At 33.6% G+C, this 24,940-nt stretch overlaps 1 protein-coding gene across 1 annotated transcript in view; it reads right to left on the bottom strand.

Annotated features, from left to right (window-relative positions):
- ADAM18 (ADAM metallopeptidase domain 18) overlaps window positions 1–24,940 on the bottom strand; it is a 199,404-nt gene that overhangs the window by 91,903 nt on the left and 82,561 nt on the right. The window contains exons 12-14 of the mRNA XM_032413217.1: window positions 15,048–15,184; window positions 12,035–12,218; window positions 4,273–4,368 (exon numbers count right to left, since the gene is read on the bottom strand). Of these exons, the coding sequence (XP_032269108.1) occupies window positions 4,273–4,368; window positions 12,035–12,218; window positions 15,048–15,184 (417 nt within the window). The remainder of the gene's footprint in view (window positions 1–4,272; window positions 4,369–12,034; window positions 12,219–15,047; window positions 15,185–24,940) is intronic.

The following is a 24,940-nucleotide window of genomic DNA, read 5'->3' as shown; positions in this document are numbered from 1 at the left end:
AAGTAGAAAGGCCTCCTTGCATAGCTCAGATAAAGATTACAGTAATTGTCAAATTTACATGGCTTGTGAAGTACTTTATCTATTGTTTTTCATAGGGAAGTTTACCCCCTTCCCCCCAACACACTCTACAGTTCTGTTTAATTGAATTAATACTTAATAGACTGAGACAAAGATGAGTAACAAATGAAGTGGTGTCTTAAAAGTGATGAAATTAAAAAAAAAAAACAGAGTATTTCAACCTAAAATCCTATACCTACAAAATCTATATTTCAAAAATTAATGAGACATAAAGGCTTTCTTAAGGCAAATAATAACTGAGAGAATTCATTTTCAACAGACCTAAATTACAAGAAATCATAAAGGGAGGTCTTCAGGCATAAATAATATGATAATAAACAGAAATCTAAAATACAAAAGGAAATTAAGAGTAAAAAATGGAATAATTATTGTTAGTTATTAAATTCATTTTTCCTTTATTTTACTTCTCTAAAAGATAAAAGCTATATAAAGCAAAAATAGTAACAATGTATTTTGCATTTCTAGTATATGAGAGTGTCCTATTATAAGACTCATTCACTCAATGTGAAGTGTTATATTTTATGAAATCAGACTCTGATTAATCAAAGATTTGTAAACTATGTGACAACCAGTAAAATTATTTTTAAAGTGTAAATAAAAACCAATAACAAACTAGGGTTTTAGAGGGGAGGGTGGGTGGGGGGATGGGTTAGCCCGGTGATGGGTATTAAGGAGGGCAGATATTGCATGGAGCACTGGGTGTTATATGCAAACAATGAATCATGGAACACTACAACAAAAAGTAATGATGTAATGTATGGTGACTAACATAACATAATAAAATAAAATTTAAAAAAAATAGCAAAAATAAAATGAAGCTACATGTTGTATACTTTTAGAGTTTACATTTAATTTTTGGAGCAACTGTAGGTCTTATAAAAGGCTGATGGGAACTGACAATAGTGTACCTACTTTAGAAAACAGGTCTTTGGTTTCCTATAAAGCTCTGTATACATTTACCATATGAACCAACAATCTTATAAATGAAATAAAACTCTATGTTCATACAAACCCTGCTTAGGAATATTATTTATAGCAGCTGTATTTTCATCACCAAAACCCGAAAATGACTGAAATGTTCCTCAACTGGAGGAGGATGTATTAACAGACTCTGGTACAACCTTATGATACCTGCAATACTTTCAGCAATATAAAAGGAATGAGCTCTATGGCCAATTAACCCAGATCAAAGAGCTCTTCCAGAAGGAACAGCCAGCTGGAGAGAATGTCCCTGCTTCTGTAGATGCCAAAGCCCTCGGTCAGTGTGATCTTGAAGTACAACCCAGGCATTGCCTCAGCTTTGGTGTATATGCCCAGCCTGCTTCACCAATCTCTGGTGCAAGTCTGATAAGAAAGCAGGCTTATGTACCTGTGCTTTGCATGATATTGTGGTGTCGCTACTCATACATTATCAAAAGGTAACCTTCTTTTCTTTATTTTTAATTGTGATAAAATACACATTTGCTATATCAATCATAAAGTGTATAGTTCAGTGGGCACTTTGCTTTTGCCTTTTTTGCTTAAAAAGCTAATTTAAACACTAAATTATGTCAGTTATTTGAAAATAGGTCAACTTATATACATAACAAAACTTTGATATGGATATAATGGCCTTCTTTTTCTCTTTAAAGGCTTTTTAAAATAGTGTTGACATCAGATCTCTAATTTAAAGTGCATTAGAATTGTTTTGTTTTTTGGGAAACCCAATTGGCTCCTACCTTAGTCTATAGTTCCATTAATAAGGAAACCTTTTAAAATTTGCATTTTGTAGTTCTTTCTGCTAAATTGGTTGTTATTAGCATTGAGATAAAATATAATTTTGAAAATTTTCTCTTTTGTATGAAGACTTTGTACCATATGTGTTTTACTGATGAGGAGGGAATCAAAAAGGATTTAGGTGTTTAAAGGAGCTGCTTTTAATTAGGACCTTGGATTCTGTAAGAAAAGCCACTTCAGTTTTGACCCTTTTCCCACAAGCAAGCACCTGGATGCCCTGGGCTGCGTACCATTCCTCATGCCTTTTTCTCTTAACTGTCAGGGATGCTGCCACTGGCTCTGCCTTGGATTGTACTCTGACATGCCTGAGTAATAGTGAGGTTAGTTGTGGTTGTTGCACACACATTTGTGAGTTAACCACTATTTGAATGATGCTGCTTTTTAGAGTTTCAGGTAACTGGAAAATTTTCAACTTTTGTGGGGTTTTTTTTAAGATTATTTATTTATTTGAGAGAGAGAGAGAGCAGGGTGAGCAAGAATACGAGTTGGGGGAGAGGGGAAGAGGGAGAGGGAGAAGCAGGCTCTCTGCTGAGCAGGGAGCCCGATGCAGGGCTCGAGCCCAGGACCCCGGGATCATGACCCCAGCCAAAGGCAGATGCTTAACCAACTGAACCACCCAGGCTCCCCTTAATTTGCGTTTAAAAGTGTTTTGGAAAGACTGAAGCAAAGTGAAAACATACAAAACTAATGATTTTTGCTTTGCAAAATTATACACAGGTGTTTGTTTACTATTTATTCTGTAATCCTCACTGTCTATATAACTTCAATAACACTTAAATTTGTATTTTTTTAATCACTGTAGGGATTCTGCCTTCTGCCATATCTTTGTACATTCTAACCAAGTTATATGGAATGTTTGTGAGTTAGTTTCTATACCATCAAAATGTACTGCCACTAAGGACTGTAAAGAGAGAGCACACTTTTTTGAGAGTTGAGACAAATTGTTTAAAAATTTTCATAATTTGTGAGTAATAAAAAGCCAGTTTGTATAATTTTTTAATAATAAATACCTATTTTGAAAACACAAACTAAACAAACAAAAAAGGAATGGGCCACTAACAAGCACCACAACATGAATGAGTCTCAAATGCATTATGCTAACATGCCTAATTACAATGTTTATACATATGATTCAATTTATATTTCTGTAAAAGGAAAATTACAGATCCAGAAAACAGATCTGTAGTTACCAGGGTCTGTGGGTGTAGGTGTGGATTGAATACAAGGAGGCACATGGTGACTTTTTAGGAGTGGTGATAAAATTACGTATCCCTTGATTGTGGTGCTAATTATAAGACTGAAAGTTTGTTATAACACTCAGAATCATTCACTAAAAGAATTTTACTGTAATAAAATTATAGTATAGTAAGTTATACCTTAATTGAAAAATTGGGCAAAAAGAACGTATGGTATATTTATGTGTATATAATATATCAGAATTGGAATTATAAAATATTTTGCATTATTGAACTTGATTTCTCATCCAAACATGTCTTAAAAAATAATATCATATTAGTGCACTCATATTTAGCCTGCAGTTATTAATTCTTGTATAATATACAATAATTTATATAACCATTCAAATGCAAATATTGTTTATTGTTTGCTACTGTGAACAGTTCTGTAATTAATGTTCTTTTTTGAACTTTCCATACATGTGCATATTTCTACCATATGTACATAAGAGAGAAACTGACTGGTAATTTATACTCTGTTCAGAGATATTCAAATATTGCTCACCAAAGGGATTGTAGCAATTCAAAATTCCACACTCTCCAAAAATGATCTTTATCCCTTCTCTTTGGTTAATATCTGACACAGTTGTTTTTAAGATTACCATTTGGATGACTAATTTATGATACTGTATTATTTTTATTTGTGTTTACCTTAATTACTGCAGATGAAATACAGATATTGAACAATTCTACTTTCATTGTTATAAATTGCCTAAGCACCCCCTTTGCCTGTGTGTGTGTGTGTGTGTGTGTGTGATTTGCCTTTTATTTATCAATGTCTGAGAGTTCTTTCATATTCTGTATGCTATACATTTTGTCTGCTACACAATTTGTCTATTTGTGTTACAATTTTTTCATGGTCATTTACCATTTATTTGACTTCACAATTTCTTGAGAATTGATAATATTTTGATATAGTAATGTATATGTTTACTCTTTCTTTATCTGATAATTTAGAAGATGGTAAACTGTGGTTTGAACACAACAGAATAATCAGTACCTATCTGTGATGCATTCTTTAATTCATAGTAGTTTTCCTTTTTACTTGCGGTTATTTATGGACGCTTTATTTTGTTACACTGAATTACTTCTATATTCTTTTTATCAATGCCACAATAATTTAATTAGTATAGACTTCTATGATCACAGTTTAATTTCTTTTTTATAAATGTTGGAAACTTACCTCACAGTTTGATGTACAGCATAGTCCAGAACCACATCTTGCTGAGTCTTTCAGTTTACATGTATTAAAATCACAGCACTTCTTAAACTGACATTCCTAAAATTTCATAAGAAATATTATTGTAGTTCAACCACTTAACAGCTCTTATTTATTAATCTTAGCTTCTATTTATACACTTCTGTGTTCAACTTTTGAATTATACAATATATTCAGTGAAGTTTTATTGTTTTATTATTTCGAGAATGTCCAAAAGAACATATAACTATAAAAACTAAATAACATCTAAAACAGGAGTTGATCAGTAACATTTATTACTTGAGTTTCCAAGAGAAAAACTTCCCCAATTGTCTTCTTAGTGATTTGTTTATTTTGACTTCATTTTGTGAATAAAGTTAAAGTAGAGTTAGGCAATAGTTACACTTAAAATTCATTTAGTTTATAATCATGTGTCATGTTTTACTGTAATGAAATTAACAAAAAAAGGATATGTTAATAAATATATGTATTTTTATTTTTAAATTTTTAAAAAAAATTTTTAATTTTTTTAAGATTTATTTATTTGACAGAGAGAGAGAGAGTGAGCAAGAGAGAGAGCACGAGGGGGGAGCGGCAGGCAGAGGGAGAGGGAGAAGCAGGCTCCCCGCTGAGCAGGGAGCCCGGAGGCAGGGCTTGGTGGGATCATGACCTGAGCCGAAGGCAGACACTTAACAGACTGATCCACTCAGGTGCCCCTATGTACTTTTACAAGGTAAATGACAGTCAACTGTTATTCAAATGAGGTAATAATTTAAACTAAATATTGTTTCCATGTAAATAAATTGCATTTATATAATTCTTTAATATTTTTATATTCTTAACACGGTGTTATACGAAAATAATGAATCATGGAACACTACATCAAAAACTAATGATGTACTGTATGGTGACTAACATAACATAATAAAATAAATTTAAATTAAAAAAATAATAAAAAATCAAACACTTTCTATTTACTCAAAAAAGCAGTTTCAAAGATCTTATCCTTTAACATAAAGGTAAGATTCTTCTTGATTTCTAATTTTCCATTTGTTTCTTCTTTTTCATGTCTTTATGTGAATAGATATATATTTATAAATATTCCCATCCTAGAAATAATATAGAAAATATAGAGTAAAATTTGAAATTGTTGCTATACTTCCCAGATTCTCCAGAGGTAACTTCAATATCATTATTTGAGTGTGTGTGTGTGTGTGTGTGTGTGTGTGTGTGTGTGTGTGTGTATTCTTTCATGGACAATAAATGAAGATACTCTCCCAACCATATTTATCAATACTAATTATGACCAAATCAATTTAACTTACAATGAGCTAATGGGAAATGGTGTCTCATTTTCTGTTATCATTTCTCTAATTACTAGTGATTGTGAGCATGAATTTTTAATTTTGTACATTATGAATTAAATAATCATTTCTTTTGACCACTTTGAGTATTTTGTTTGTTTTTCCTTCTTTTCCCCACTAAATAGTGGGAAAAGCTTTCACATAGTATCCAGTTATCTTTTCTCTCTTCTATATGTTTATAACATTTCTTTGCAGTCTATTGTTTGTCTTGTTAATGGTGCCTGTCATTTTGTGAAATTTGTAATGTTCTTCTTTCTTTATGACTATTGTTTTTTTTTAATTTTTTAATTTTTTAATTTTTTTATGACTATTGGGTTTTATGTCTCTTTACCAAGACCTCCATTATGCAAAGACTATTATCAATACTTTATTATAATATTTTTATTGCTATTTAAAACTTACAGATTTATTTTTTCTGAAATGTATCCCTCTATATTTTGTGGGATATTTGCTCAAATATTTATTACTTGTGATTATATTTGTGTATACAAGAACAAATGCACACTCCACATGTGTAGGTGGGTATATAAAACAGAATTTCATTTGTGTAAAATGAGGGATATTTATGAAGATATAGATGTCCATCCATTCTGCCAAAGACTACCTGGAATACATCTGTAGTTCAACAAGTTGGATTTATTACTAGTGTCAGCAAAGGAGAACACACAATTACAGAATTTGGGCTTGTGTTGGGTAATTTGGGGCATATAAGGACTCTGGGCTTTGCCAGAGTAGATGCTATCAGAAAAGAAGTGGTTTATCTCTGATTGGGTATTTTAATAATGCTTATCTAGAAGAGGAAGGACATACTAATGCTAAAGCTGAAATTGGTAAAGGAGCAGGAATTACTCACATTAGCCAGGATAGGAGGGTATTTGGTCATTTCTGTGACCTGAACAATTTCCAAGTTTTACTTGTGTTCAGACATAGAGAGTGGCCTTGCTTTTTTTCTTCATCCATCATGATCACAGATGTTGAGCTTTTATGAAATTATTTATGTTCAACAGAACCCCACAACCCATCCATGTCAGGCCAACTCCTAGTAGCACCAAGGCCCAGCTGATATTATTAGGCCAGATCATGCACATCAGGGGTTACTTCTCCCTTTCTCATAATGAATGCACTGGATTTATAGATAAACAATCTGACATTATCTATTTCCATCCTGAAACTGAATGTTATATATCTGTGTAACTTTTATATATTTAGTTAAATCACTTGATAGATATGTGTTGATATATAAATAGATAAAGATATATAGATGCCAATTTTCATTTCTTATGACAATAGCCCAATACAACAGTGAATGCAATTAAACAGGCTCAAAGTATATTTGATGTTTATTAAGGCAAGGTTTCCTCCAAATCAACTCTTTCTATAAAAATTCCTTATATTTTTCCTTAGTTCTCATTAAGAAAATCTTTCGAATAAACTCTCCAAGTATTATTATGACTAATGGATATTCTAAATACACTAATGCTTATTCATTGATACAAATGATATATAATTATAAAGATAATTACACTATCCACACATTCATTGAATCAACAAGTATTTGTTGAGTACCTTGTATGTACTAGATGTTAGTCTATGTACTGGCAACACAGCAATGATTAAGATATGGACTATATTCACTTTAAATTTTTTGTATTTTTTTTTGCCAATACCACCTCATTTTAATCACAGTATGTGTGTGTGTTTGTGTGTGCACATTTGTGTTTAATTTGCTAGGGATGGGAATTGTCTCAAATTATTAAAATGGATGCATAGACTTAGTTTTTATTTCTAGATGAAAAAAATGAGTTAGAACATATTGCCTTTTTTCTATAATTTAGACAATGTATAAAATCAGCATAATTTCTTTCTTTTAATTTGAGTATAGTTGACACACAAAATTACATTAGTTTCAGGTGTACATCATAGTGATTCAACTTCTCTATACATTATGCTATGTTCACCACAAGTATAGTTTCCATCTGTCACTATACAATGCTATTATGGTATCATTGACTATATTCTCTATACTGTGCTTTAATTAATTAAAAAAAAATCACCAGGAGAGCCATGTGGTATGGGCTTTTCTTTGATGAGAAGTTTTGATGAGAAAATAGGATTTCCTTAGCATAAGTTTCTTAATAATGCTATTCACATTTTAAATGTCTACTCATGTTGGTTTTTGCAAATGCTTTTTTTCAAAGAATTTGTCCATTTAATCTAGGTTGTTAAGTTTAGTAGTATAATGTTGTTCATGATATCATCTTACCATTTTAATGTCATGTTACATAAGATTTATATTGATGTCCCATCTTAGTTATTGTTGCTGAATTTTTTTATTAGTGTCAATAGGGGCATTTCTAACTATCTATTTATTCAAACAACTTACATTTGGTTGCAGGATGCTTGGATGCAGAATCTGTGAGAAACTGGGGTCCACTGAACCTACTGTGAGGTGGCCTTTTTCAAGGACTCTAGGTATTACCTGGATTCTCTATACCCTCACTCTACTAATGATGATGTGTTGGGTCCTCTCATGTGAATACCATGAGCAAAGATTCTGTACTTGAATCATCCTACAATGATCTGGGTATTCCCCATTCCCCAGTGTACAGTTACTTCAGTAAAAGACTATAGGTCACTCTGTTGGAGAGGGGAATGAATGAGGAAATTGCTGCTTTCTGTCCTTACTGGAGCATTGTAGGATTTCATCCTCTACCTGAACAATGAACTCAAGCTGAGACTGGCTTGGGTCTGAAAATGTAGCAAGAGATTATCAAGAGATCTGTAGTAATTGGTATCAATCCTCTGCTCACTTTTTCTTAATTTTTAGTTATATACACCAAGAAATATGGTAATTGACTACCCAGATCTTTCTTAATTATCACTATAAATCCATGCAGGTCAAAACCAGTAGTGGCCATCTCTGCCTCTCTTTCCTTTATGCTAATTTCATCCATTTTGGCTGTTATTGTTAAGCACTGCCACTCGGCCTCTGCTATTTTGGTATTCAGTGATTTCCAGTGACACCAGGGTGCCCAATTCTGTAATGACACTTCCAGCCATTAACTGTTGTCTATAAAAGAAAGTTACCACTGAGATTTTCAACAATATAAGTACCTCCTTAGTAGTGCATTTTTTCATTGCCTTAGTGAAAGCAGTACCCTGTGAGCCACACAAATATTTGGGTGCTAGATTTTGTATTCTTATATTTTATTATAATATGATCACTATTCTGAGCTTTTGACCCCTTCCATATTTCTCTATTAAGGTAGTTCTTGCAATAAAAAAATAAAAATAAAGACGTACTGGCATATCCACCTCCTTTATTCTGGGTTAGACTGCAATCTTCAAGGATTCATCCAGCAGCAAATCAAGACTGGCCATGGGTCTCCTTGCCTATCAAATCTTGATTCACTAGAGAGTATCCCCCTGTCAATAAACTCTACCTTATCCAGGCCTATATTTTAATACCTCGGGGACAGCATTCTTAGCATCCATTCCTGCATATTATCCAGGTTTTTGTCTATATATCAGTATGTTCTTAAAAATAATCTTTTTATTGTAATAGCAGAGAATACTTCCTCACTTGGGCTATGTTTAGACTTGACATAGTCTAGAACCAATGAGGTAAGGCAGGGACAGATCTTGAAAAGAACAAGCATCATCTTGTGAGCATCCATCTCATGTGGAGTCTTTGTATGGCCTCTAGGCAATGTGAGGTTGCCTTCCTCCACCATGGGGCTAGCAGTCACTTCCCAGCCCAGGGGTTTCCCAGGAATTTGAAGGTTTAAATTTCTAAAGGCCATCATTTCAAATGTCCCAAACCAAGAAATGAGTACATTTTGCCATCTGGCCAACAATACATCCACTTTCAGAATCTTATCCTAGGTGTCTGCTTCCTAGGAAACTTCTGGTACCAGCTGATTTGGTTTTAGTTGCCTAAGAAACAGATTCTGAAACAAGGATGCATATAAGTAATTTATTTGGCAAGTGTAATAGTTCCCTAATGAGGCTGTCACAAATTACCAAAAACTCAGCAACTTAAAATAATTAAATAATTATCTTATAGTCTATAGATCAGAAGTTCAAGTACATAAACTAGTCCAGATCCTCTGCTTGTAGTCTCGCAAGGGTAAAATCAAGATGTTAATAAGGCTATGTCCCTTATTGGAGGCTTTGGGAAACAATTCACCTCAAGTCTCATTCAGATTCTGCCAAATTCAGTTTCTGTGGTTATAAGACTGAGATTCCTGTTTCCTTGCTGGCTATCAGCCAAGAGCATGTTTTTCTCCTAGAAACTAATTGCATTCCTTCTGTGCTTCCATGTGTCTTCCTTCAGCAGCTGCAGGTTGGGTCTCTCTCTCTTCAAGTATTTTTGAGTCTTCTGCTACATCTCTCTGACTTCACCTGGAGAAGGTTCTCTGTTTTTAAGGGTTCATTTGATTGGATTAGACCTGCCCATATACTCCAGGATAGTCTCCCCATCTTAAAGTCCATAACCTTAATTACTTCTGCAAAGTAACATATCCACAAGTCCACTAATTAAAGTGAGGACATCTTTGAAGGTCTATTCTACCTACCACAAAAATACTGTCATGGGAGTACAGATGTTAGGGAATGGAAGCCTGGCAGTGGTATGTGTGGGTTTGTGAGTTGCTTACTGCTCTTTTGGGCTAAAGCTAAACCCCACAGGTACCTCTAGGAAATGATATGAAACAGAGGACATTTTCTGTAAACATTTTCTCTAAAGGATGAAATGACAAATATTTGCAACTTTGCTAAAATAGTTCACCATATGGCTTCTATTGCAAGTGTTCAACTCTGCCATTATAGTACAAAAGCAGCCATAGACAATGTGCAAACATATAGACATGGCTGCATTCCAATAAAGTTCCATTTACAAAAGTAGGTAGCAGCTGAATTTGACCTACTGGGCAGTTTGCACAACTCTGATATAGAGCATATCTCAGAGAATCTCCTTATAAGGGGTAAGGAATCTGGGGCATTTATTCACCAACTACTCTTCATAGTTATTTGTGGACTGATCATTAGCCCCAAGGGCTTTAAGCCCATCCTGCTAAAAGCTGAGCATGCTATTGAGACCAGAGGAAGCACTCCAACAAAAAGTCTCAGATACTTGAACCAAATACTCTCTTCAGGAACAATCAATGCTGAGAAGATACTGGTAGGACACTGACAGTATCTGCTATAAAGGACATTCTGCTTACAGCCTGTAGCTGGAAGCTCATAATGTGCAGTTGTAGCTCCAGATTATGTTGCTTTATTCTATCCTTCATTAAAAATAACCAGACATTTTGGGAGGCAATAGGCGCCATATTTAGGAGGATATGAATATGAGATGAGCTTAGTACCACTAATCAGAAAAGTAAAATGACATTAGGAAACCTGAGATAACTGGCTGCCTGGGTAGCTCAGTTGGTTAAGTGTCTGACTCTTGATTTTGGCTCAGGTCACGATCTCAGGGTTGTGAGATCAAGCCCTGCATTGGGCTCCACACTGGGTGTGGAGCCTGCTTGAGATTCTCTCTTTCCCTCTCTCCTGTCCCTCTCCACCCCACTCTCTAAAGAAAGAAAGAAAGAAAGACCTGAGATAAATGGAAAACCTACACATGCGCACACACACACACACACACACAAACTTTTGGGAATAGTGGGGGATTAAGATAACTTGTAGAGATTTAATGTTATGTAAACAGAAGGTGGTGAGCTCTTTTTGTAGGTGGATAAGAAATTCATGTAACTGCTGGGGGACTAATCATTAAGTTTTATTTTATTTAAATAGAGAGGAATTGCAAAATATTACATAATAATGATATTAGATTAAATATGTGGTCTTATCTGTTGAGAATAGTGTACAGAGAGTATTTTGTTAATAGAACTGTCGTAGAATGGATATCTATATTTAGAAGTGAGCAAATAGAATAAGTTTTGATCATCCTGAAACTTGGAAATGCAAGAATGCTTGAGGATTAAGAAAAATCTATTATAATGTTTCACCATTCTTGCAACCAAAAGAGATGGGAAAATTTGAACCAAATTCAGGAAAAGTTTGTAGAGGAAACAGACTGGGGTCACATGAGTTAGGAAATAAGTAGAGGATAAAAAGCCAAGCACTTAGCCTATATGGGCAAAACCTCTCCACTGGCATACTTGGAAGCAGTGTGTGCAAACCAAGTTTTCATGACTTACTTGTTTTCTCAATTGAAGAGGGTTGGAAAGCAATTCATGTATCCTAAACTTACACTCATTTTCATATCTAAGTTCTGTATTAAAGACATACTTTCATATATTATCCCATATATACCATGAAAACCATTTATTAGATACACAAGAAATTATGCTCAAATCCCAATTTTTATTGCTTACCTCTCGGCTGCCACAGTCACATTCTTCATTAGGTTCCAAAATCCCATTACCACATACTGATTGATTTTGATATACTGGTTGCAAATTTGAAAAGTTCTGAAGACATTTAGCCTCAAATTTTGAAACAAAATATCTATAGTCATGTACACTACAGTTGCTAAAAATCTTTATACCACTGGAACCCCTACAATGAAATAATAATCCTCAGGTAAATCCTCAGGCTAATAAAACTCCACCTAAATAATGCCCCCATATATAATGATATGAATTGCAAGATGGCAAATGAAAAACTTGTACCTGATCAGAGATGGATACAAGCATGAATAAATTTTAATTTATCATTATTTATCTTTAACATTCTTTTTTAAAAATGCCATTGAAAATGTATCTTTCCAGGAAAGCAATAAAGTGTAATGTTTAAATATCTACCTATCATCTATTATCTATCATCTATCTTTCTGTCTACCTAATATGCTCTTCTCTCATATATCCAAAGCTTCCCTCCCTCATTTCAGTCAGATGTCTACTCAAATGTAATCTTCCAAAGAGGTCTTCCTTGACATTATATAAAATTGTGTCCCCTCCCGCATTCTTCTTCCACTATCAATATTTATTATTCTACATGGTACTTTTGCATCATGTAAAAAGAAGCTCATTTGTATTTTTTAAATTTGTTTTTATGTGACTTAAATTGTGCACTAAAATATAAGTTCTGTGAAGGTTTTTATTTTCATGTTCACAGCTATATTTCTAGTGGAATATTTAAAAGATATATGTCTAATGGATCTCCAATAGACATTTTGAAAAACTATGTACAATATTGACTACTGGTCTTCTAAGCCAAGACTGTGCCATTCACTATTCTCAGTTCGGGCAACTCTATTCTGGTTTCTCAGGCGGATAACACTGATGTAATCCTGGACTCTTTTCTCTCATATACATCCTCTATTAATACACATGCACATACAAGAATATAACATATCCAGTTAACAATTTTTATGTTGATTGAATGTTGGAATGATAATATTTTTGATATATTGATTAAATAAAATATATTATTAAAATATATTACTGCAATTAACTTCATCTGATTTTTAAAATTTTTTAATGCAGCTCTAGAAAAGTTAAAATTACATATGTAGGTCACATTTTATTTCTATTGCACAGTGTCAGTCTAAGCAATCATGTCTGAAATAATAACTCCAAAACAGCCATAGCTGAGCCTCCAAGGAAATAAATGTATAGCTGCTAAGGTTTTGGAGTTGGGAGAGTGAGAAAAGAAATGAATGTTTTAGCTTTCACTGACAGTCATTTGTAATGGAATAAATATGGGAAAATGGGAAGACTATCACAAGGAATACTATTATTTAAGCAACTTTCTATTACTTTTAACTACTTTGTTTCAATAGCTATCAGTGCCACTCCACTTTTGCAGGCCATTCTCAGGCAAAAAGCTACAAATTTTGAGCACCGATATTTTTTATACAAAATTAGTTTAAAAATAGACAGAGACTTAGATTAATCACTAAATTCTAATCCTGAAACCAATATTGCACTGTATGTTAATTAACAAGAATTTAAATAAAAATTTAAAAAGAAAAAATAGAAACAGGTATTTTCTACTTGGGTCACATGCTTTTTGAGTAAAAATTAAAAGTACTAATTAGAACTTGGAACTTTTGCTTAAAGTGTGTACAAAGCAATTTATTTTTTTACATCTTTGCTTAAAAGATGGCCATGAAAAGGAAGAAATGAATGTGTTAGCCTAAGTATATAGAATTTTAATAGACCAAGACATTTCAAAGTAAATATTAACTGATTTGCTTTTTGTGGGGAAGATTACCATCCAGGTCTAAAGACAACTATAAAATAGTTAAGCTAAGGCAACTATTTCAAAGTACTCTAATTTCTAATCCCAAACTCCAAGGGTGGGCTAGGAAAAATTGAAATAATTATTTTAGGGGAACATAGCTTTTCCTGCAACCCTAACTCTTTTTGAATCCCATGGACATTAACTTGGCAAAACCTCAACTATTTACTTTCTTTATATAGAGACTTTGGTAGCTGAAATTATATGGACTAGAATAAATAACATGCTGTTTGAATTCACATTACATTTGAAATTACTAATATTAAGTATATCTTCAAAAAGCCCAACAATCCTATCACATTCTTGTTATTTCTAATTTCTAGGCTCCAAGACAAGTGTTTCACATCTTTCATCCAAGCTTTTATACTCCTTACTCTGAACTTCAAAAGAAATTGCCCTCATCTTTATACCTCCATTAACCAAACTACCTACATCTTTATCTATTTACTCTGCTAACATCTTATAACAATAATTGAATATACTCAGCTCCAATAAAAGTCAGCCTCTCTACTTATGCGCTAAATTCTATCCTCCCTAATTTACTCAATGATTTTGTTCTTAAGTCTTCATTATATCCCAAATAGTCTTTTCCCTCTCTTCTCTTTATTTCTTTCAGTCCATTGATAATATGTAATTTCTCCATCTTAATAAATGTTTAATGTTGTTGTTGTTTTAATTGCATACTAATTCTGTTAATATATGTAGGTAGTCAATCATAATATCCATAAATAGGGACAATTTTTTTCCCTCCTCAAACCTTTCCTCCTTTTACTTTCTCTTAAAATTCTAGCCAAAGCTGCCGGTACTAGATCACTGAGGGTAATTTTAGATGTTTGCTTTGAATGCGATATACTACAATAACCAAAACAATAGCGCCATGTTTACATAATATTTCACAGTCTTCACAAATCTTAAAAATTTCCCTCTAATCCCCCCAAGTGAGCATTTCTTAATCATGTAATTTACCACTTTCCTGGAGTCATATCACTTAGACAAATTTGTTAGTGTGATATCTCTTTGTGCACAACATACTTTCCAATTTTTGACATGGAGTTGAATATAAAGAATAAAAAAATCATCACATCTTGTAAACAACTTCACAAATATATATATGAAATTAATTAAGAAGAAAAAGAGTCTTACACTGCTTTATGATTCATTATGCATGTAGATCTTGGACAAGAACATTTATCAATATCATCATATGTTAATCCCATTTTAAGCCCAAGTAGTTGAGCTATAATAACTGAAAATCCCTCCAAAGTTATTGTATCTGGGTACTAAAAATAAAGAAGATTGAAGGGAAAACCATCATACAAGAAGTTAACAAAAGCAAGTAATACATTAAAACATTTGTTCCTATAAAATTTTATATTTTAATACTTTTTATGTTAAGCATATTTTACAACATGTTATTTTGATATGTCATTGATAAGACTATCCATACTGATTAATTGACTAAGAATCATGCAACAGTGTAAAGAATGATCGAGCTAGAAGTATTTTTTGGTTTAATATTTGACATGCTCAAATTCTATAGCCATAGTATTTCTGATGCAATCAACATAAAACACATTTATTTAACTTTCTCATTAAATCAGTTCATCCCATTAACAAATATTAATTCAATATACACATGTGTCAAGCACATTAACAGAAGATGAAAATGTAGTGGTATGCATGAAGAAATGGACTTTATCACACTAGGAGCTTCCATTACAGAAGGGGAGAAAAAAAATAAACAAGAGACTTAAACTTCCCAAATACAAAGAGATCGTGAAAAGTGTTCTAAAGAAAATGAAGTGCTCCAATAGAGAATTTTGAGGTGGAGTATAATTATTTAATATTTGTGAATTAGTATTTAAGCTGAAGTGTAACATTTAGGAAATGACCCAGCAATATAAATAGGATTAAGGTGCTTGTATGGGAGCTCATTAAAATATTGTAGTATAATGATGAAGTAAAAACAAAAAACAACAGAAATTAGAGTTTTAGGCAAAGCCATGGTAAAAACACTTGGAAGGAGAAGTTATTTTTAAAAGGTTGCTGGCAGTGCAGAGTGGTATGTCATATTACTTAACTTTAATAAATAAATTGTGAAACTTTTCTCATCCCATTGATCATCACAAGCAAAATACTTAGTTTCTCTAATTTTTCTACATCAAGTGAAATTTATGATAAAATTTAAGTAATTCATACCTAAAAGAAAAAAAAATAAGACTGTGTGTATGTATGTGCAAGTGTGTGAATGAAAACATGGAAAACCTAGTTAATAGCTAATAGTAAATGGTTTCCTTTCTTTTTACCCTATAAGAGCTAAGCATGAAAGAAAGGCCAAATCCCAATAACAGAATTTAAAAGAAACTTAAAGCCACAGCAGAACATGAAAGATGATATCTGGCTGATCACCAGATTTTAGGGAAAGTTGTAATAACCAGAAGCTGACCTTTTACTGCCAGCTCAGAAAAAGAAGACATGGTCTTGTACTTCCATAATTATACAGTTGAAAATAAATCCCCTGTATAAAGTAATGCAACAAAATAAAATAACCTAGTGGTGCAGGAAAGGAAGGAAGGAAAGGAAAAGAGATTACACACACTCACACAAACACACACAAATAATAACAGGAATAAAAAAGAGGACATCACAACAGATCCTACAGATTAAAAAGAGCTATGATGTGCAAAAGAATGAAATTGTACCCCTATCTTACACCACTCACAAAAATTAATGTGACATGGATTAAAGACTTACTCATAAGACCTAAAACTGTAAAATTTTTAGAAGAAAACATAAGCAAAATCTCCTTGACATTGGTCTTGGCAATGATATTTTGGATTTCACATCAAAAGCACAGGCAACAAAAGCAAAAATTAACAAGTGGTGGAATTACTGGAACAATCCAAGTGTTCACTGATAGATGAATAGATAAAGAAGGTGTGGTATATATATATATATATATATATATATATATATATATATATATATATATACACAATGGAATATTACTCACAATGGAATATTACTCAGCATATAAAAGAATGAAATTTTGCCATTTACAACATGGTTTGACCTAGAGGGCATAATGCTATATGAAATAAGTCAGTCAGAGAAAGACAAATACCATATGTTTTCAATCATATATGGAATTTAAAAAAAGCAAAACAAATGAACAAACACAGAAAAAAAAAGAGAGAGAGAAAACCAGAATCTTAAATACAGAGAACAAACTGGTGGTTGTCAGAGGGGAGGGGGGAGGGGGGAGAGATGAACAAAATAGATAAAAAAGATTAAGAGTACATATATCTTGATGAGCACTGAAAAATGTATAGAATTGTTGAATCGTTATAGTGTACACCTGAAACTAACATATCATTGTATGTTAATTATACTTGAGTAGACACAAACAAAAACCAAAAAGATATAAATTGGGACTACATCAAACTAAAATGTTTCTGCATAGCAAAGGAAAAAGAAATCAACAAAATGAAAAGGCAACCTATGGAATGGAAGAAAATATTTGCAGACCTTATATCCAATAAGGAATTATATAAAAAATAACTCCTATTTATATTGCTGGGTCATTTCCTAAACTCAGAACTCAATAGCAAAACACCAAATAACTCAATTAAAAAATAGGCAAAGAACTTGAATAGACATTTTTTTCCAAAGAATACATACAAATGGCCAACAGGTATATGAAAAGATGCTAAACATCACTAATCATCAGGGGAATGCAAATCAAACCCACCATAAGATATCACCTTACACCAGGTAAGATGCTATTATCATAAAGACGAGATAACAAATGTTGGTTAGGATGTGGAGGAAAGCTATTGGTGGGAATGTAAATTGGTACAACCATTATGAAAAATAGTGTGGAAGTTCCTCAAAAAATTAAAAATAAAATTATCATATGAGCCAGCAAACCCACTTCTGGTTGTATAAACAAAATAAATGAAATCACTATCTGTACCCCTATGTTAATAGCAGCATTATTCAAAATAGCCAAGTTTTGGAAGCAACATAAATGTCCATCAATAGATGAATGGATAAAGAAAATGTAGTGTATCTATACAGTGGAGTATTATTCAGTCGCAAAAAAGGAAATCCTTCCATTTGCAACAACATAGATGACCAGGGGTGCATTATGCTAAGTAAAATGAGAAAGACAAATATGTATGATATCACTTATATATGGTAACTTTGAAAAAAGTCAAACTATGGAAACAGAGAGTAGAACTGTATTTGCTAGCACTAGGGGAAGGGGGAAATGGGGAGATGTGGGCCAAAGGGTACAAACTTCCAGTTATAAGATGAATAAGTTCTGAGGGTCTAATATAACTATGGGAACTATAATTCATAATTATGTATTATATACTTGAAATTTATTATGAGAGTACATCTTAAGCATTCTCATAAAACATAACTATGTGAGTTGATGAATATATTAATTACTTTGATTATGGGAATTGTTTCATAATGTAAATATATCAAATTATCACATTGTACAATTTAAATATATTAGTACTTTATCAGTTTTACCTCAATAATGCTGGAGGCAGGAGGAAGAGCTATGGCATGTGTTTGTGTGTGCATGAAAATAGAGGAAAAATGTTCTCCATTTTTAATAATAAATAAATATTAGATAGTTTCAACAGAAATTTGGAATCTATAGTATAGAATCTAATACATGCTTCAGGTCAGGAGTTGCCCAGGAAGGAGTTGGATCTTATTACACTTATTTCCCTGTGCATGATACCCAAAAGTGCTAAAGAATTAACAGAAGACATGAACAGACATTTTCCCAAAGAAGACCTACAGATGGCAACAGACACATGAAAAGATGCTCACCATCACTGATGATCAGGGAAACAGAAATCAAAACTACAATGAGGTATCATCTCACACCTGTCAGAATGGCTAAAATCAACAACACAAGAAACAACAGGTGTTGGCAAGGATGTGCAGAAAAAGAAACCCTCTTTGCACTGTTGGTGGGAATGCAAACTGGTGCAGCCACCCTGGAAAACAGTATGGAGGTTCCTCAGAAAGTTAAAAATAGAACTATCCTATGATCCAGCAATTGCACTATTAAGTATTTCCCCCAAAGAATACAAAAACACTAATTCAAAGGGATACATGTACCCCAATGTTTATAGCAGCATTATCTACTGGAGTATCGCTTGGCCATTAAAAAAGGAATGAAGTCTTGCCATTTGCAAAGACATAGATGGAGCTAGAGAGTATTATGCTAAGCAAAATAAATCAGTCAGAGAAAGACAAACACCATATGATTTCATTCATATGTGGAATTTAAGAAACAAAACAAACAAACAAAGGGAAAAAAAGAGAGAGAGAGTGAGGCAAACCAAGAAACAGACTCTTAACTATAGAGAATAAACTGATGATTATCAGAGGGGAGGTAAGTGGGGGTGTGGGTTAAATAGATGATAGAGATTAAGGAGTACACTTGTTGTGATGAGCACTGGGTGTTGTATGGAAGTGTTGAATCACTATATTATACATCTGAAACTAATATTACTAACTGGAATTTAAATAAAAACTTAAAAAAAAAAAAAAAAAACACGCCAGAAGTTAGCATTAGTGGTTGGGAGTCCACGCTCAAAGGAAATACCTATAAACAGTGACAGTCTTTGTGACTTTCAGCTTAAGGCCAGGTATAATCGACATGGCATGTGGGTTCACAGGCCATTCATGAAAAGAAAAAAAAAAGAAAAGATACTCTAGGCCTGGGAAATTAAACATCTGACATGAAGAAATGGTGGGAGCTGTATAGCTACACAAAAGAGAAGACTTTAGAAAAAGAATCCTCCAAATTCTGTCTCCCACATTTCTGGCTGACTCCTGAAACATTCATACATGGAGGAGCCTCAACACTGAACCTAGCTAAAGACTAAAGATCTCAACTGAGTCCAGAGCTGCTTTCCACTGTCTACAGTTGCCATTCTGAATTTAACTAAGAGCACTGCATGATAAAAGAAACAAAAAATCACCACTCATCAAAGAAAAACAATAGAATCCAGACTCCCTAATAGCATGTATAATGTCCATAATGTCAAAGAATATCTCTCAAGGCCATGAAAACTAAACTGAGATGTAAACAATGGCCCATAGAACTGATCTAGAATTTGTTTTTAGAAACAAAACTTTCTTCTGAAATGGAGGATTTAAATAGGAATTAGTGTCTTATAGCATATTTCTCAGAAATATCCTGGATGTAGTCCAAAATTACTTATCATATCAAGAGCCAGAAATAGCTCAACTAAAGTGAGAAAACGTAATCAACAGACAGCAAAACCAAGATAGTCTATATATTACATTCTCTGAAGTAAAATCCTTCATAAATTATCATAAAAATGCTTCAAGTAATTATAAAATCTATAAAACAAATAAAAACATTAAGTCTCACCAAAGAAATTAATATAAGGAAACAGAAAATGACATTTATAGAACAGAAAATTACAGAAATCATAAATAAATAAATAATAAACAAATAAATAAAATCAGAGTAGGTGGACTTAGTAGCAAAATGGACATGTTAGAGATAGAATGAATTTAAGGACTAATTCATATAAATTATCTAATCTGAACAACAGAGAGAAAACAGCTTTTTATGAAATTAACAGAGATACAAGGAGCAGTGGAACAATGGCAAAAGATCAAATATCAATGCCATTAGTGTCCCAGAAGGGGAGAAAGGGGACAGAGCTGAAAAATATTTGAAGGAAAATGGCTAAAACATCCCCAATTTCTAACAAAATAAACCTAAAGTAATCATGGCAGACACATCATGATTAAATAGCTGGAGAAAATATTTAAATCTCTTGAAATCGGCCAAAGAAAATCAACACATTGGTTATAGAGGAGCAACGACTCATACAACAGAGAATTTCTCATCAGAAAGAACAATAAACAGAGGATATAGCACAATATTTTTCAAGTGCTGAAAGGAAAAAAAGTCAATTCACTATTTTATTTTTTTATTTTATTTTTTAAAGATTTTATTTATTTATTTGACAGAGAGAGACACAGCGAGAGAGGGAACAGAAGCAGGGGGAGTGGGAGAGGGAGAAGCAGGCTTCCCGCCGAGCAGGGAGCCCGATGAGGGGCTCGATCCCAGGACCACGGGATCCTGACCTGAGCCGAAGGCAGACGCTTAACAACTGAGCCACCCAGGTGCCCCTCAACTCACTATTTTAATCCAGCAAATATATCCCCTAAGAATGAAGATGAAATACATTCGGAAATGAAGGAAAATTAAGATACTATGTTGGCAGTAGCCCTGCTTTTAAAAAAAATGAGTAAAGAATTTTTTGGGGATAAAAATAAAATGATAATAAAGGAAAACCTGTAACAGGGATGAACAAAGAGGAACTAAATGGGAAAATATAATAAACTTTCTCTTCAATTGATAACAAATTTTTTTTCATGGTAAAAATAAAATGCTAATTTTGTGTGATATAGTTTTAAATGTATTTAAAAGTAAATTTTAGTAAGCTACATAATTACTTATTTTATATTTATATTATATGATTTGAGACCTAAAAGATGGTGTTAACATTTCCACGTTTTATTTGTAGTGGTAAAATGTCTATACACACACTTTTGTGTGTGTGTGCCCATGCGCACGTGTGTGTTTGCACTCTCACTACAGAAAACTGTAAAAAGCTTTTCCAAAGAAAATCTGGTGGTATCACAATTCCTGACTTCAAGCTCTATTACAAAGCAGTAATCATCAAAACAGTACAGTACTGGCACAAAAACAGACAGACTGATCAATGTAACAGAATAGAGAATCCAGAAATGGACCCTCAGCTCTATGGTCAAGTAGTCTTCAAAAAAGCAGGAAAGAATATCCAAAGGAAAAAAGACAGTCTCTTCAACAAATGGTGTTGGGAAAATTGGACAGCCACATGCAGAAGAATGAAACTGGACTATTTGCTTACACCACACACAAAAATAAACTCAAAATGGATGAAAGACCTAAATGTGAGACAGGAATCCATCAAAATCCTAGAGGAGAACACAGGCAGCAACCTCTTTGACCTTGGCCACAGCAACTTCTTGCTAGACATGTCTCCAAAGGCAAGGGAAACAAATCAGATAAAAAGCTTTTGTACAACAAAGGAAACAGTTAACAAAACCAAAAGACAACCTACAGAATGGGAGAAGTTATTTGCAAATGTCTCATCAGATCAAGGGCTAGTATCCAAAATCTGTAAAAAAGTTTACAAACTTAATCCTTCTTTAAATGTTTGGTAGAATTCCCCTGGGAAGCCGTCCAGCTCTGGACTCTTATTTGTCTGGCTGGGGTTTATCAACTTTATTAATTCTTTCAAAGAAACAGTTCCTAATTTCATTGATCTGTTATTTTTTTTTATTTCTATATCATTGATTTCTGTTCTAATCCTTATTATTTCTCTTCTGCTGGATTTAGGCTTTATTTAGGCTGGTTTTTTTCCAGCTCCTCTAGGTGTAAGGTTAGTTTGTGTATTTGAGACTTTTATTGTTTCTTGAGGAAGGCCTGTATTGCTATATACTTCCCTCCTAGGATCACCTTTGCTGCATCCCAAAGGTTCTGAACAGTTGTGTTTTCATTTTGTTTCCATGAATTTTTTTTTAAGATTTTATTTATTTATTTGACAGAGAGAGACACAGCAAGAGAGGGAACACAAGCAGGGGGAATGGGAGAGGGAGAAGCAGGCTTCCCACTGAGCAGGGAGCCCGATGTAGGGCTTGGTCCCAGCATCATGAGATCATGACCTGAGCCAAAGGCAGACACTTAATGACTGAGCCACCCAGGTGCCCCCCCATGAATTTTTTTAATTCTTCTTTAATTTTCTGGTCAACCCATTCATTCTTTGGTAGAATGCTCTTTAACCTCCATGTATTTGTGTTCCTTCCAAATTTTTTCTTGTGATTGAGTTCAAGTTTGAAAGCACTGTGGTTTGAAAATATGCAGGGAATAATTCCAATCTTTTGGTACCAGTTGAGACCTGATTTGTGACCCAGTATGTGATCTATTCTGGAGAATGTCCCACATTCACTCTAGAAGAATGTGTTATGTTGCTTTAGGATGAAATGCTCTGAATATATCTGTGAAGTCCATCTGGTCCAGTGTGTCATTCAAAGCCTGCTTCCTTGTTGATCTTCTGCTTAGATGATCTGTCTGTTGCTGTGGGTGTTAAAGTCCCCTACTATTTTTGTATTATTATTGTGTTTCTTTAATTTTGTTATTAATTCATTTATATATTTGGCTGTTCCCAAGTTAGGGACATAAATATTTACAATTGTTAGATCTTCTTGTTGGACAGACCCTTTTATTATGATATAGTGTCCTTCTTCATGTCTACAGTCTTTGATTTAAAATCTAGTTTGTCTGATTTAAGGATTCCTACTCCAACTTTCTTTTGATGTCCATTAGCATAATAAATGGTTCTCCACCCCCTCACTTTCAATCTGGAGGTGACTTTGGGTCTAAAATGAGTCTCTTGTAGACAGCATAACAATGGGTCTTGTTTTTTGTTGTTGTTGCTGTTGTTGTTTTTCTCGAATCTGATACCCTGTGTCTTTTGATTGGAGCATTTAGTCCATTTACATTCAGAGTAATTAGATGAAAGATATGAATCCATGGTATTTAATACCATGGTATTACCTGTAAAGTCACTATTCCTGTAGATTGTCTCTGTTCCTTTCTGTTCTTTGTTACTTTTGGGCTCTTTCTTTGCTCAAAGGATCCCCTTAATTTATATTTCTTGCAGGGCTGGTTTAGTGTTCACAAATTCCTTTAGTTTTTGTTTGTCCTTGAAACGCTTTATCTCTCCTTCTATTTTGAATGACTGCCTTTCTTGGCTGCACATTTTTCCCATTTAGCATATTGAATATATCATGCCAGTCCTTTCTGGCCTGCAAGGTCCCTGAGGACAGGTCTGCTGCCAGCTGTATGTCTACCCTTGTAGGTTAAGGACTTCTTTTCCTGAGCTGCTCTCAGGATTTTCTCTTTATCTTTGAAATTTGTGAGTTTCACTATAATATGTCAAGGTATTGACCTATGTTTCATGATTTTGAGGGGGGGGTTCTCTGTGTCTCCTGGACTTGAATGCCTGTTTCCTTCCCCAGATTAGGGAAGTTCTCAGCTATAATTTGTTCAAATAATCCTTCTTCCCCTTTCTTCCACTCTTCATCTTCTGTGACCCCTATAATATGGATATTATTTCATCTTATGGAATCATTGAGTTCTCTAAGTCTCCCTTTGTGATCTACTAGTTTTCTTTCTCTCTTCAGCTTCCTTATTTTCCAACACTTTATCTTCTATATCACTGATTCTCTCTTCTGTTTAATTTATCGTCATTTTTATGGCCTCCACATGGAACTGCATCTCAATAATAGCATTTTTAATTTCAGCCTGACTAGATTTTAGTTTCTTTATACAGTAAGGGATTCTCTACTGTCTTCTATGCTTTTTTCAAGGCCAGCTAGTAACTTTATAATCATTGTTTTAAGTTTTAGTTCAGACATCTTATAATCATTTTGATTAAATCCCTGGCAGTGAATTCTTCCTCCTGATCTTTCTCTTGGGGTGAATTTCTCTGTCTTGTCATTTTGTCCAAAAAAGAAAGGAAGAAAAAGTAAAATACCCAACAAAACAATAACAATAACAACAGCAACAACAACAACAACAACAAAAACTTCAGGAAATATTTCTGGTGTATGCTGTGTACACTCTGCTGTTGTCTTTTGGCTGCTGTTTCCCACTGGTCCATTCTCTACAGAGTTCCTCCTTGCTTAGAGTGGGGAGTGTTTGGACCTTTAACTAGCTGTACTTTGATTTGTTTGTCAAGATAAACCTGTAAAAACAAAGAAAGAAAGAAAAGAAAAGAAGAAGGAGGAGGAGGAGAAGAAGGAGAAAAGAAGAAGAAGGAAAAGCAGAAGAAGAAGAAGAAGAAGAAGAAAAAGAAAAAGAAAAAGAAGAAGAAGAAGAAGAAGAAGAAGAAGAAGAAGAAGAAGAAGAA

The sequence above is a fragment of the Phoca vitulina genome, unplaced genomic scaffold (genome assembly GCF_004348235.1).
Source record: "Phoca vitulina isolate PV1807 unplaced genomic scaffold, GSC_HSeal_1.0 scaffold15, whole genome shotgun sequence".
Lineage (NCBI taxonomy): Eukaryota > Metazoa > Chordata > Mammalia > Carnivora > Phocidae > Phoca > Phoca vitulina.
The sequence above is the reverse complement of the archived record's forward strand: the minus strand, read 5'-3'. Positions and strand labels throughout refer to the sequence as shown.